This window comes from Myiozetetes cayanensis, unplaced genomic scaffold (genome assembly GCF_022539395.1).
Source record: "Myiozetetes cayanensis isolate MyiCay16 unplaced genomic scaffold, myiCay2020 scf2-11, whole genome shotgun sequence".
In the NCBI taxonomy this organism is placed as follows: Eukaryota; Metazoa; Chordata; class Aves; order Passeriformes; family Tyrannidae; genus Myiozetetes; species Myiozetetes cayanensis.
Window position 1 is genome coordinate 18,529,680 of NW_026087411.1, and position 13,934 is coordinate 18,543,613.

General features: G+C 43.6%; 1 protein-coding gene across 1 annotated transcript in view; it reads right to left on the reverse strand.

Annotated features, from left to right (window-relative positions):
- Window positions 1-595: 595 nt before the first annotated feature.
- The window catches only part of TOGARAM2 (TOG array regulator of axonemal microtubules 2), a 59,517-nt gene continuing 46,178 nt past the window's right edge, over window positions 596-13,934 (reverse strand). Inside the window, 8 exon segments of the mRNA XM_050314605.1 lie at window positions 596-840; window positions 3,042-3,084; window positions 3,086-3,129; window positions 6,298-6,541; window positions 7,644-7,812; window positions 9,138-9,238; window positions 10,204-10,317; window positions 12,159-12,434. Coding sequence (XP_050170562.1) covers window positions 596-840; window positions 3,042-3,084; window positions 3,086-3,129; window positions 6,298-6,541; window positions 7,644-7,812; window positions 9,138-9,238; window positions 10,204-10,317; window positions 12,159-12,434 — 1,236 coding nt within the window.

A 13,934-nucleotide genomic window follows, 5' to 3' on the forward strand; every position in this document is an offset into this window, starting at 1 on the left:
TAAATATATATGTGTATCCCAAAGCAGTGCATCTTTTCCCACTGAAAGATGTGTCCTCTTCTTACATATAAAATTGCGATTGAGGACAGCTATGAGCCAGAGATGTCTCAGATTGCAAATGAGCAAAGCTTTGGGATTTGGGCCAAGTTTTCTTTGTTTCTTTGCTCGGGTCTATTGTGAGCACAGAATACATCTCGTTAGAAAACTTTAGACTGTGCAGGATCTTTTGGGTACATTGTCCCCCAGACATGTAAATAAGTGGCACCACTGAAATGCCAAATAACAAATAGCAGAAGAAATGACAGAAAGAAGACATGGCAAAGGAGGAAGAGGACAGGCCCAGTGAGGAGAGGATACGGGGAGATACCAGCACGTAGAGTGAGATGCATTTCGATAACCTCACCACACATCCTCTATGCTACCAGGTCTGGCCGTCTCAATCTCTTTTTTTTTTTAATTATTTTATTATTTTGTAAATTAAAAAATATAATAAAATGAAATATATACAATCAAAAATATATAATCAAAATAAAAAATATACAACCAAAACACATTTATTGCCAGTTACATCAAAATACTATCTACATCCTCTTATTCACATAACTTTCCAGCCAAAAATGCTGGAGAGGTTTTTTACCACATTCTGAGGCTGGTTGGCAGCATGCTTCCTCAGCTTGGAGCCCATGGCTTCATGCAGGGCCTTTGCAAGCTTGGCCACCACAGTCCTGACGTTGGCGCTTCGGACGGGCTGGCTCTTTTTCCCCAGGAGGGACCAGAGCACAGGCAGGGCGTAGTGCTGGACAACTTCAGGGCTCCTGGGATAAACACGTGCCAGAAGCACTGCAGGACAAGAGAGACAAGCTTTTAACAACCAACCTTCGTGCAAATGAGTACCTACCTACATGTTTGATTCTTGGGAGCCTTTTCTGGCTAATATCAGCAAAGAGCCCAGTGATCCAGAAATGGGCAGAGCAGATGATCACCCACTGAACAGAACAACCAACCCCTCTGGACTAATTTCTCTAAATCAGAGGCCTTGTATCTGTGACAGACTTAGCAAAGTGAATCATATACATTTGTTAAATCAGTTGACTGTCTGTTCCTGCATGACAAATGACCCAAATGTCAAACTGCTGTTTACTTCCATTAAGAAGTTGTCTAAATCCACTGCTGAAGATTTTGAAATGCACCTTAGAGAGCTAATTGAAAGATTTCTAATACAAAGGATGATTACTTTTTCGTGCCCTTGATGTAAAATGCCAAAAGTCTAATCTGGAGGTCCCCTTTGCTCAGGGGCACACCGCAAAGGGCAGTATTAGACAGCACTTCAAAACTCCAGCCCATAAAAGGTGGGTGCTGCTTGACAGTTCTATTAGAAGCATCAGTGACTAACTGATGTCTTCAGCAGAATGGTCAAGTCTGAGCTCTTCTTTCTCTCATATTCTGTGGCTTCTAATGAACAGCTGTTTCAAACTTCAGGGTGTATTAGATAATTTCCCAGACCCCACTGCCATGGCATTTGAGCATCTCACAATTTCAAAGGCATTTCCCATCACAATGTTAAGAGCATTTACTCTCCAATGTGCACAGAAATAGTGGAATAGAGAAAGAAAAATGTTACATGGGGGGCTGAAATTCAACCAAAAAACAAGCATTCTCTCATGTTCTCTCTGAAGTCTGCTCTCTGTTCATTTTCTGAACTGAACTATATTAAATATGAACAAAAATTTACTACCATGGCCTCCTTGCATGGCAGATTTTGCTGAGAGACCAAAACCTGAAATGGTCTGAAATGTTATGCAGTAACCATTTATTTATTCTGCGGTGGAAGAACCTTCATTTTCTCTATGCTGTTAATCTAGCAGCAGTCATTCAATTCTGGTAAGCAGGAAAAGGGTTATGGTACCCATTTTAAAATGGGAGCTAATTTGAGTTTAAATGCAATTAAAGACATCGGTCACTATGAAACTTCAGAAGAGAGGGAGCTGTTTATTCCAACTAAATCCCAGAGAGAACATCTGCTCTTTCTAAAGTAGTCCTAATTTACGTTCAAATACTTTATTTGAAAAAGAGATTTAAATAGCTGCAAAACTAAATTCTAATAAATTCTAAAAAAATAAAAATTAAACATTTCTGGAGGTTTACTTTATTCAAATTATCTTTAACGGCCCTTTTACATTCGCTATGGCTGAACATGCCCTTTTGAGATTCCTAATGAAGAAGCAAAGTGTATTAAACCTTGCATTAAAAGATGCTGGCATAATTAGCGATGGATTTAGCCCTAATTAAAGCAAAGCTATAAATAGTCTTCTCTAGTATATATTAAGATTATCATTTTTTCCATTCCTAGGCTATTGCTGACATAGCAAGCTACTATTAGAAATCAATTATCAGCAGTGTTTGTAGCATGTCGGACAGTGCTGATATAGAAACAGGCTGCCTGCACATCCTGAAATGCTCAGAGTCCAATGCCATTTTTGTAATACAGGCAGGGAGCCTCAGCACTCTCCTACCCCCAAATCCAGCCTTGCACAAAATCCTTGCCTGAAAGATGTGTGTTGAGTTTTAACCTACCAAGCACTGCAGGGTTCAGCCTCAAAAGTTTCCAAGAGGAAAAAAAGAATTCTGTGAGGACAAAACAACCTGATCCCTAGAATACCATTTGCCACCATTTTTCCTAAAGGATGGTTGTTTGCTTTAGAAAAGGTTGCTCTCACAGACCTCCCTGACCTTTACTGTACTGTCCTTCCAAGGGAGGAGCCAGCTAGGGTATTTTTAGCCCCTCTCTTTCCTGAAGGAGAGTCCTAAGATGCCCCAGTGAGGGCTCAGCCCTGAGCCTGAGCACCGCCCTCATCTCACAGGCAGCCTCTGCAGCAGCCAGGCAAAAACCTGCCAAATACACCTTTTATGTGTATTTGGCAGGAGGGACAAGCCCAGATTTTGATGAGCTAATGTACTGTCTATTCACAGGCAGTCTCTCTAAATATTTCCCCTGGAGACTTCTTGGCTGAGAAGTGGCTTTTAGCTGAAGCAGGCGATACCTGCGAGACGTTCGGTGACATCCAGCAGAGCTTGGCCACTCAAGTTGACTCATCCGGTTGCTAAACTCTTTCAGTAGGGATAATTTATCTGAAAGAGAAGCATTGATTTCTGCTCAATCTTTTGAGGACATATGAGAAAGGAGGGTGGAGAGGTAAAGGGCAGAGACAACTGAATTTGTAAAAAAAAGTAAATTTCTGCCAGTTTCCGAGTCCTTCTCTTCTTTCCTTCTTACTTGGGAGGAATTGAAATTCAAAAAGAATAGCTCTCATTTCACATTTGGGAATCCAAAGTGGTCTGCTGTACCAGGAGCTGTGTGAAACATTTCATATCAGGGACCTCAACATTCAACTCATATGTAAGTGAAAAGGTTTTGCATACCAGGGCTTTGCAGAAGTGATCTCCTCCCTTCCCTAAGGAAAAGGGTGAGATGGCTCAAAACTTCACACATCCGTTCCCACTTTAAAGACAAGCTGTTTTTAAATCTTCAGGTTACCTGCTGGGATCTATGGACAAGACTCCAAGTTACTCTTACAAGAGAACTTACTGCTCACTGCCCCCCACTCTTGGGGGCTCCTGTACATCTGTGTTTTCCAATCTCTCTCCCGAGATCTGATTTCAAACTGATTTCCCAATACTTGACTTTTTCTTTTTCCTATTTTACTTTTTCCTATGCTGTCTACTGTTGATTTGCAGGTCTCGTTTGAATTTATAAACTGTTGCCTGGCTTGGTCTGCAAGCCTGCAGTCCTACCACTCTAAGAAGCCAAGCCAAGCTTTTCTTGCAGACAGAAGGCGCATGGGATGCACTGCGATACCTCACGCCACCGTGTCGATGCCGTGTCAGCAGGAGTGATAAAGCAGGTAAGCTACTTCTCTGTGAACCACAACAGAGGTGAGTCCCAAAGTGGTTTTAAGTAGCACTGTATTATTAAGAGCTCCTCTTTTGCATGAGATGCAAAAAGAAAGTCCCTAATGATCTTCTTGCAAGCATGCAGTAAAGAACTGATCCTGCTATCCTAATTAAGCTTCTGCTTTGGTAATTACACTTTTCTCCTTCACCTTTTTAAACACACACTTCACTTTTTGCCTCACGCTCTTGCAGTATTGGCAGGCATTGTTTCACCTTTGCTGTTCCTCCCCAGAGAGTTACCTTGCAGCTGCTGCTCGGGAAAAAGAACTACCCTGAGATCTGGAGATCTTGAAGGAGCACAAACTGTTAATTAGGCTTTAATACTGGTATCTACATGGATCTTCAGGGGAACCCTCAGGGCTTGGGTGTGTTTGCTTGGTTCTTAGGAATCCAAGTGTACAGCCACTCTTCACCTTCCATTTGAAGGTTTTTCAAAAGCCCTGTGCATTTTGAAACAATAAAGCTCAAGTCAATAAGACGATTTACCCAACTGTTACTTCACCTGCCTTGAGAGACCTGAAGACAGAGGAGGTATAATGGCTATTAGAGAAAACAAGGTGGCAAGCAGCTCAGTTCTTATGAACTCAGCTGTAACTCTATGCTCTGCATATCAGCTAAACCTGTCAAGCATCAGGACAGAGGTCCCAGCATTTGCAATACAGGTAGAAGAAGAATCTACTTGTCTGTGCCCTCATCTTCACTGCAGACACCTCTCTGCTACCTTAACACCCACAGGGAAAATTTCCCTTCCCCTTTTGCAGAGGGCTGGTTGCTCTGGGAGCTGTGTGGGCTGTTGGCCCGTCTCCATGCCTTGGCATCAGGCAGTGGCCATCTGATAGATGTCTTTCAAGACAAAGGACAGGGCAGGACAGATGAGGAAGTCTCATCCAGAACTCAGCATCTGAGGCTCAGAGCCTTAGAGCAATAGCTGGGCTTTTAGCTGTGAAGCTCAGTGGAGCAATGGGGCAGGACCGTGTGCTTTGCTCACTTACCCTTGGACAGCAGTGTTGCACGACCCTTTAGAGTTTGGGAGGTTTCTTGTCATTTGACACTTGATTTTAATTTGTAATGGCAGACAGTTTTAAAGTGCATGGGGAGATTTCGCTCATGCATTTTTTCAGTAGAGACTTCCTTCCCCCACTAAAGCCCTAGGCGATGAATTTTGAAATATTTGTGATTCAGTTGCTTCTTTGAATTTTTACAAACTTCCATAAAAAAGCGCAGAACTGAAAAAAATACATTCCACCTTGTTTGCTTGAACCTATCTTTGGATAAGGTCATCATTGATGAGAGACAGATGTGCCTTGCTCCTCTTCTGGTATCTGCCACCACAGAAAATTTACAGTGATCTCACAGTTGGTGAGAGGGGAATGACAGAAAGCTCCACGCAAAACCCTGAAGGGATCTGTTTGCCACATCCTCTGTTAGCAGGATTCTGCAGCTTTTTCTCAGCCTTCTCCTGTGCACCACAAAAAAATGGGTAAGGACCAAGAGCAGGACAGGTCTCACACCCTTCTGCCCACTTCATGAACAGGAATAACGCTGTACTTGGCACACAGAAAGACAGGGAGTCAGCAAATTCAATGAGTTTGCAAAGCAGGGGATGTGTAGAAAGTTGGTAACTCCTCTTTAAGACCTTCCTCTTCAACACTAAATTTTTCAGACATATTCACCCAGTGCTGCATTTTCACAGCTGACATAAATCTGTGTGGCAAAGGAATTTACAGCAGACCTTGGCTATGTAGTTATTTGCTATTGTGATCTTGCCCCATGCAGAACAATGTGTGGAACAAGCCATCATTTACAGCTGGATTTATACCTGTTTGTTCTAAAGAAATGAAGTCGGCAAATCATAAATTCCCTTTGAAAAAAGAAGACAAAGAAAAAAGGTGAAAAATAGACAGGACCAACTAATGCCTGTAACGCAGAGCCTTCCAGAAGGCCGCTCTGCAGAAGCTCTGATGGGCCAGTGTCCCTTCATGCCAACAGCAAAGCAATTCCCAAGCAACTTGGGAAGTCAAAGTGGGCTCAAGCAAGCTCCAAAAATCCCTTTGTCCCTGAATTCTAGCAAAGTTGTAGTCCAGGATTTATTGTTCAGCTCCTCCGCTACCAAAGCAGACAAGCAGCACAGAGCCAAAGGCTCCTGGAACTTTGGGGAAATGCTGATACACAGTCAAGCCTGTTTGGGGAGCCTGGTGCATAAGGACTGCACCACCACTGCTTCTGATGCATATCAGCTGGATTATTTCCACAGACAACAACAGCTACGTACAGAGTCAGTGTTCATTTGGGAACGAGAGGGAGAAGCCACAGGTGAAGACGGTCCAAGTCAGAGGTCAGCCTTACCTAGGTGAACAATGGATGCTTCCAGTGCTGTCACAGCTGCACCATAAATCCCCAAGTGCTTTGAGTTCAGATTGTTGGTGATTGCTTCCACCAGACGAATCAGCACTGGGTTTAAGGCATCTCTGAGCATGACTATCATCAAATGCAGCGCCTCCAATGCCTGCTGCTTCACTTTCTTGTTGTAATTGCAAAGCCTCGGGACAAAATAATCAAAAATTTGTGAAGAAAACAAAAGGCATGAAAGCTGTATTAAAATGTCTTTGTTTTAAGAAGGGATGTAGAAACGAGTACTCAGCAATGTAAAAGATGAAAGTAATCCTTTCTGTCAGGTCAGTGCTTGCTGTTTCCCTGTGGGCTGCTCTCTGGAATGGTTGAGCAACCTCAGGCTGGTTGAAAGATTTTCATACGTTTTTAAGAGGTTTGGGTGGGGACAGTAGAGTTCCTATGGTGTTTCTCTTCACCTATAAATCATTAAATTAATCCCATTTGATTAATGAAAACCAGTACTCTTGTTATAGAAAAGTATGAAACCATTTTCCCCTACAGTTGCCTCAAGTACAGAGGATGATTTTGGCAAAACTGTGGCCAGCTGAGATGCAAGTTCTGTTTTATCTGTTTCAGAACCTGTGTCTAGAGAAGTGCAGACTCTTCAGGATCCAGACCATTTTTCTAACTAACAAGGAGACTTCTGAAGTTTAATGTGCTGTGCAGCTCTCATTAGAGCAGGTTCAGTCCCATTATCAGCCACCATTTTCTGGAAAAGGGGGAAAAGCAGCTACTGGGAGCAGAAGGAAGAGAACTTCTGCCCTTAGCTATTTTCCTGCTCTTTAAAAAGAGACAAAAGGGCCCCCAGGAAGGATGAGAACAGTCTCTCCCAAGAAGAAAAGGCATGAGGACAGGAATAAGTAGCAAAGCTGTGCCTGTGAAAGATGAGACAGAGTTCACAGGAGCATCCTTTTTAAAAAATTTTTTAAACCAACCCAACCTGACACTTGTCTTTACCATCCCATCCCATCCCATTTTGATCTAGGGAGTAATTGCCACGTTTTCAGCGGCTGGATTTCCTTTACTTAACCCAAATGGGAGTAGGAGACAGCAGAAGCTACAGCAACAGTAAATTCTGTCACCGTCTCATGAACAGCACCAATAGGCACCTGTCAGAGAAATACATCTGGACTGAAAGGACTTGTCCTGAAGCCTGGAACTGAATTAAATTATTCTGGGTAAGAGGGACCGGTCTGTCCCAAACAACTCGGACGTAGCACCGAGACACAGTGAATTAACTTCAATGCTACAGGCTTGGGAAAGGAGCTAAAGCAAATTAGCAATGGAGATACCCCACATACCTGGACAATGTTATTGGAGATGAGCCTGTGGCTGCTTCTGCAGAGATCCAGGAGGAGGGCCACTCCCTCTATTCGTGTCTGAAAGTCCTGGGCTGTCAGGAGATCATAAAGCTTCTGGAGTGTCTCTGTTTCTTCCACAGTTGGAAGTGACATCAGATGGACTTTTGAACTGTGTGCAAAGGGTACATCAGAGGAAGACTCCAAACTGGAAAATAAAACCAAGACCAGCTGGTGATAACATCTTCAGTTAATTGTGAGGAGAACCTCTTGGGGAGGCTTCCTAATGATGTGATTTCAGCTAGATCCTGATTTGAAAAACAACTTGGATCTCACGACAAGAATTACAGGAGACAATCTGCAAGTAACATTCTCACTGGTGCTTACTCAGGAAAACCAAGGAGGAGATGCACCTCATTTATCTTCATAGGTCTACCCAAGCACACATAGAGCACTGCTTTGTGGGGAAAGACAGACACTACTTCCATGTTTAAATGCTTCATCATATGGAAGTCTCTCTACACTGGGATATGGCAATCTGGAAAAATAACTCAGATGCATCTAAATAGATGAATAGGGGCATGTCTGAAGGACCCAGAAAATCAGTAACAAAAACAGAAGCCAGACATCCCATCACTATGCTCACTTTTTTGCTTCCCTAAAGACTGGATCTACAGCTGAACAAACCCATTGGGACCAATTCTCTTGGATCAACCGCTCTCTTCCGTGAGAGGAATGACTAACTATGCTAGTGAGGCATGTGGTCATCTTTCTGCCACTGCTGAGCACAACATAAATAAATCCCCTCTGTTATGAGAGGAGAACTGGTACAAGTAGGTCTCCCACTGGCATGAGGAGACAGCCAAGGACCAAATTCCTGTCTTGAATGCTGATTGTAGCACGGGGGTGGGGAAAGAAAAACAACATTCTCTCCATCAACCAAACAGCAGGAACGACATGAATATCTAGAGAAAAATTCCACAGGGAGAAATCTGTCAACCAGAACTGCTCAGGAATTGAGTTGCTACTTACTGCTCAAACTCGGTACCGTTTGAGGGTCAGAAAATCATGATTCAGCATGGGAAGTGCTATTTTTGAAAATGGTATCTTGGTTCTAGACTGGGACTTCTCATCAAACCACCCATCTAAAAGACTCCACTCAGATAAAAAACCCCTCATGATTCCAATTACTTGTCCCAAGTCAGGCAGCAGAGGCATGACCCTTTCACAGCCTCCACAACACCGTCCTCATCACCACTGCACTGGATCTTCTGAGATGCAGCCAGAGGGTGTCTCTTTCTCTCAATTTTTGTGGAAAACCCTTCAAAAGAGTTGTCTTCAGCATAAGGCAGAAATACACATTTTTTACCATGGAAGATCTGTAGGGAAAGGAAACCATTTTGGGCACAGATCATCTCTACCAGAAAGATTTTCCTGAGGAAGAGACATGTAAAGCTTGTTATGTGCCTTGTCAGATCTATCAGAAGTGCTCAGTACCTTCCACAAGAAGGCATTCTAGCCTGGGGCATCAAGTCATTTTTCCCTCTCTTCCTGAGGTTCTCAACAGGTGGAGGTTCACCTTCATGGTCTTCTATCCCCTACAAAGACATAGAGAAAACCATGAATCTTTAGAAGATAAAATTGGAAATTACTTGTTTAAAACACAAGTTATAACCAGGATCACTGCTACCAGGAAGGGCTTAGGAAAATATTTCCTAACTTACAGAAAGAGACAAGCTAGAGAGTCAGTGATGCCAACTATTTGTTTTCAATAACCCAAGGCAAGTTATAGACACTACCATAATGAGCAGCAGTAGAAAATCCTGAGTTCATTAGTCTTGAGCATAAATGGGAATAATGCAAACTGGTAGGGAACAAGGGCTCTTAAAGGGAACAGCAGAAAACTTTGGACGCTCTGGAGGCCAGCCCATTGTCTTGGGAATTGATTTGGTTCACACTCCCTCTCCCTAGTCCTGCACAATGGGACATTACTTTCCAGAATGTGAATGCAAGTGAAAAGGAACTAAAAAAAACCCAAAACAAACAGATGATTTTCCAGTGGATGCTTCTGAATTCACCAAGCTTCTTCCAGCTCCACAGGGCATGACAGCAGGGCAGTATTCCCAGAAGACAGACAATAACTGTAGTAATTATGATTGCCTTGTGCATCTTTTGTATATTTGGAAATAGTCTTGGCACTACTACTTCCTTCATCTTTTGCAAAGACTCTATTATCTCCAGAAGCAGTGTTCTCACTTAATTGTTTTATGGGGGCAAGGGAGGGATAAGGGCGGGGGGGTTATGTTTAGATGTAAACACATTTTCTCCTATTTCCCTTTCCTGTTTGTGGCTGATATTCAAAATATTCAAAACTCCACTGTATTTCTAAAAATATTAGTTCCTTTGTTGTCTGTAGATAAACAAGCTGAGGAAAAACAGTTCATTCCCAGGAGCAAAATGATTCAGCAGAAGAGAAATGAGATAAAGAAAGGTTAGCATCTGATCTCATATTAGCAATCTCAATACTTGCATGAAGGAAACATTTCTCCTGACAAGCACTTACTTTCTTCTTAATTCTTGCCCGAATATCATTCAAGTCACGTGTGGAAACAAATTTTTACAAAAGCCTATTAAATTTTTGATGACTTATCAGCATACACAGCAACCTCCATAGCACCTACCACAGGAAAGAGAGAAATTCATGGAGACTATGACTGTCTTTTCTCTCTTGTGAATAACAAAGGAAAAGTGTTAACAGAATAAGTTGATACTTTCAACTCCTGGGGTGCAATACTTCCATGAGAAGGCATTCCCTTTCCTGCAAAGAGAGATATTTCCTTCCACCTGTCACTGCGCGTTGCTGTCAGATGAACACAAGAGGCAAGAGGAGAACATGGGGCAACAGAAAAATACAACTTCACTCTGACATTGTGGGTATGCTTTTGCAGGATTGAGGGATCCCAGGGGACAAGCAAAGCACATCTGCTGTGTTGTCAGAGCTTATTAGCAGTGTCTTGCTGCCACTGCACAATAATTTACCTTTCTTTAACTGGCAGAGAAGCCAGGACAAATCCCCACATGCTTCTACTGATTATCCTATACTGTATATATGCTCATGGGCAGCTAGCTGCTCGTGTGTTCTTGGCAGCTAGTGATGGGAATTTAATCATCAAAGTAAGGGGCCTTTGGTGGTTTGGTTTGATTTTGCTACTAGGAAACTATAGCTCTCTTCAAGAAGAAATCCGGAGGTTGTTCAGCCACAGACAAAAGCATTATACAGATCTGAAGACAAGGTTTAGAAAGACCAAATACACTGGCTAAAGACACCGGGAATTTTTCTAGGACAGTCCTAACTTTATGAAAAACAAATGCTTGGGATCCTTCAGTGAGGAACAGCGGCCAACATTTCAGCTTTGAATTACGCACAAGACCAAACATTGACTGATTAATCTCAACTGTTTTGATCTCAAGAAAGCATCGTTCAAGTCACAGGAATTGGGCAATGGTCCTTGCTAGACAACCTCATGTTACCCAGTACAGTCATTTCCCCAGACAACCCAGGGAAGTGGTCACAGCAACAGCCCTGTCTGACTTCAAGAAGCGTTTGGACAATGGTCTCAGGCACATGGTGTGATTCTTGGGGTGTCCTGTGCAGGGCCAGGAGTTGGACACAAGGATCCTGATGGGTGCCTTCCAACTCAGCATATTCTGTGATTCTATGAACCTTATTCACACAGTAAATTAACATTAACCTTCCCCTCTGTTGGGGAATATCCAGCAATGCAGCCAGTTTTCTGTGAGGCTTGGCAAGAGATAAGTTTGAAAGTTTTACCCTTTTCCAAAACTGAGGAAAGGGTGGCAGTCATTTTAGCCAAGTTGTCCTGTCCTGTCCTAGAGGGTGCCTGTTGGAAACTGTCAGGCACAGCACCAATACTTTAAGGCAGCATTTGGTTCAGCTATCCCATGGGAGTCAGCCTGTGAAGGTGCCTGTAAAGGGATTCACCATCTCCTAACATGAAGCATCCATTTGAAGAGAAAGCAGAGCTGTAAGGACAGGGCAGTCATACAAGGCTCCTCTTGGCAGGAGCTGCGCCTGCTGTGCAGGCTGTGCCACACCCAGCACGCCCTCCCCCACATGCTCCATGTCACAGCAATGACCCTCCTTATTGTTCAAGTTAATGGCATCATGATGATGCCTGGCTTTTCCCAGCACCTCTGTGGTTAGTGTGAAATATCAAAGGGTGCTTGCTGATGGAACTGAAATTGTCCCTCTTCCCACAACACCACAAGGCTCTACCCTTAGGCCCTGCAGGGACTTTCACTTCTCCACCATTCACCACATCTAGACAATGCTGACAGACTGTGAGAACAAACAGTTGTAAGGACAGAAGGAGGAGACAAGAGGAAGGAAGTGAGGTTGATTGGAGAATCTAGTCACCAAGTACAAAGAAGATGTGGAATAAAGGACCCTTCCTTCCCATCATTCCCCTTCTTTCTTTCATCCTTTCCCCCACCCACACAATATAAGGTGAAGAATATCATTTGGAAAAGATGAACATACTGGCCTCCATCCAGGAGAGCAGTCAATGCTCGCGAAGGAGTCACATTCTCCACCATGATGCCCAGGGTCTGACTGGCTGCTTTCTGAAGGAACTCAGAGGGGTTCCAAACCATCTGGAGCAAGACCCGAGCAGCCTCATCCACCTCAGAGTCCATGTCCTTCTTCAAGGTCACAAAGAGCTCTCCAAGAGTGACGATTGCAGAGTGAGACACCTTGGAGCGGAGATTGGTCACCTGGGGAAGTCATGAGGGGAAACAATTATCCCACTGTAAAGATAATCAGTTCCCCTAGACAAAAGTCCCAGAGAACTACAAGACTTCTCACTGTGTCCAGAGGAAGACAAAAGCACAGTAGGAGCAGAAGACCACATGCACAGAAAGGTACTTACTCTGGTGCCAACAACTTCTCTGGCCTCAGGCCCACTTACTGCAGGCCTATAAATATTATTACACCTAAAACAAAGTGTGCTATTTGACTCATGGTGTATAGTGCTTGGATTTACACTCTTTTATTATAAAAATAAACAAATGAAAGCAAGGACTGATTTCAAACCATAAAAGCACAATTCATAAAGACAGGATAAAAAAAAAGTAGGACTTTTCTGCTGTTCAAAAAAGCAACACCAGCAGCTTAAGCACTCAGCCAGAAAACAAAAAGCACAGGCTCAAGTCTGCAGCCTAACTTGCTGCAGGGACTTGAGTGCATCTGCATCTCTGTGGACTCAGGAGAAGCCTAGCTGTTGGCCTCAGGGCACTCCTGGATCCTGGAGATCACATGCAATTCCAGCTGCCATCAGTGGGGTTTCACAGCTTTCATTGCTGCTCCATTCAGACCTGGAGTACTCCCCGCTTCCAAAAGGCTCTCCCACCAGGTTAAGGAAGCAGCATCTGAGAGTCATGTGCTTCATTTGAAAGATACTTTGAAGGATAGACCAGTGGTTTTTTGTCCCACACTTAGCTGTACCTCCTGATAAAAATTAACAACAAAGTGCTACAAGTGCTTGTGAGAGCAAAATCTGGAACTGGAGTGAAATGAAAGCTGAAAGATGTCTCTGCATATGAGTGTGTAGAACAGAGAGGATCACATTTCTTCTGAAATATAAAAGTGATATACTAAACCAGATGAGATAAGCTAAAAGGGCTTCTACTCCTTGCCCTGATGATCTCAGAGTGGGAGAATCCCAGTCCTGACTTAGAGACGATGTAGTGAATACATGTACATAATAATAATAATGGCCAGTCTTCGCAAGCGAAGATCCGGGGAAGGTCTTTCCACCTTCCAGCCTGCGCATTGGATTTTTTAGGTGAGACACAGTGTGCGCGGAACTGAGCCCACCCTTTAATCCTAAGGTTCATCTGCCAGGGCCAAGCGAGCTTGGACGGTGGCAGCGAGGTCCTCAGGACGTAGATGGGTTGCCTTTAAGGGCTAACGAGCTCCACCTGCCCGGGAGTGGCCCTGACCGGGAATCGAATCCCCCAGCCAGGCCACTGTGCAAAATTCCACTTGTGCACAGAGGCAATAGAGGAAGGAAAAGGGTAAATTACAAAAAAGCACACAGAAAGGAAGCCATCATCAGGATACACTGGAAATTAAAGACCTGCAGTCAATCCCCCAGGATGCTGAGGAGGAAGAGAAAGTGGGAGGAAGATGGCAGGGGGAAACTGCAGTGTTTAATCGCAGCTTGGGCAGAGATTTGGGCTGTGGTAAATAACCTAATTAGTGCCTCAGTTTCT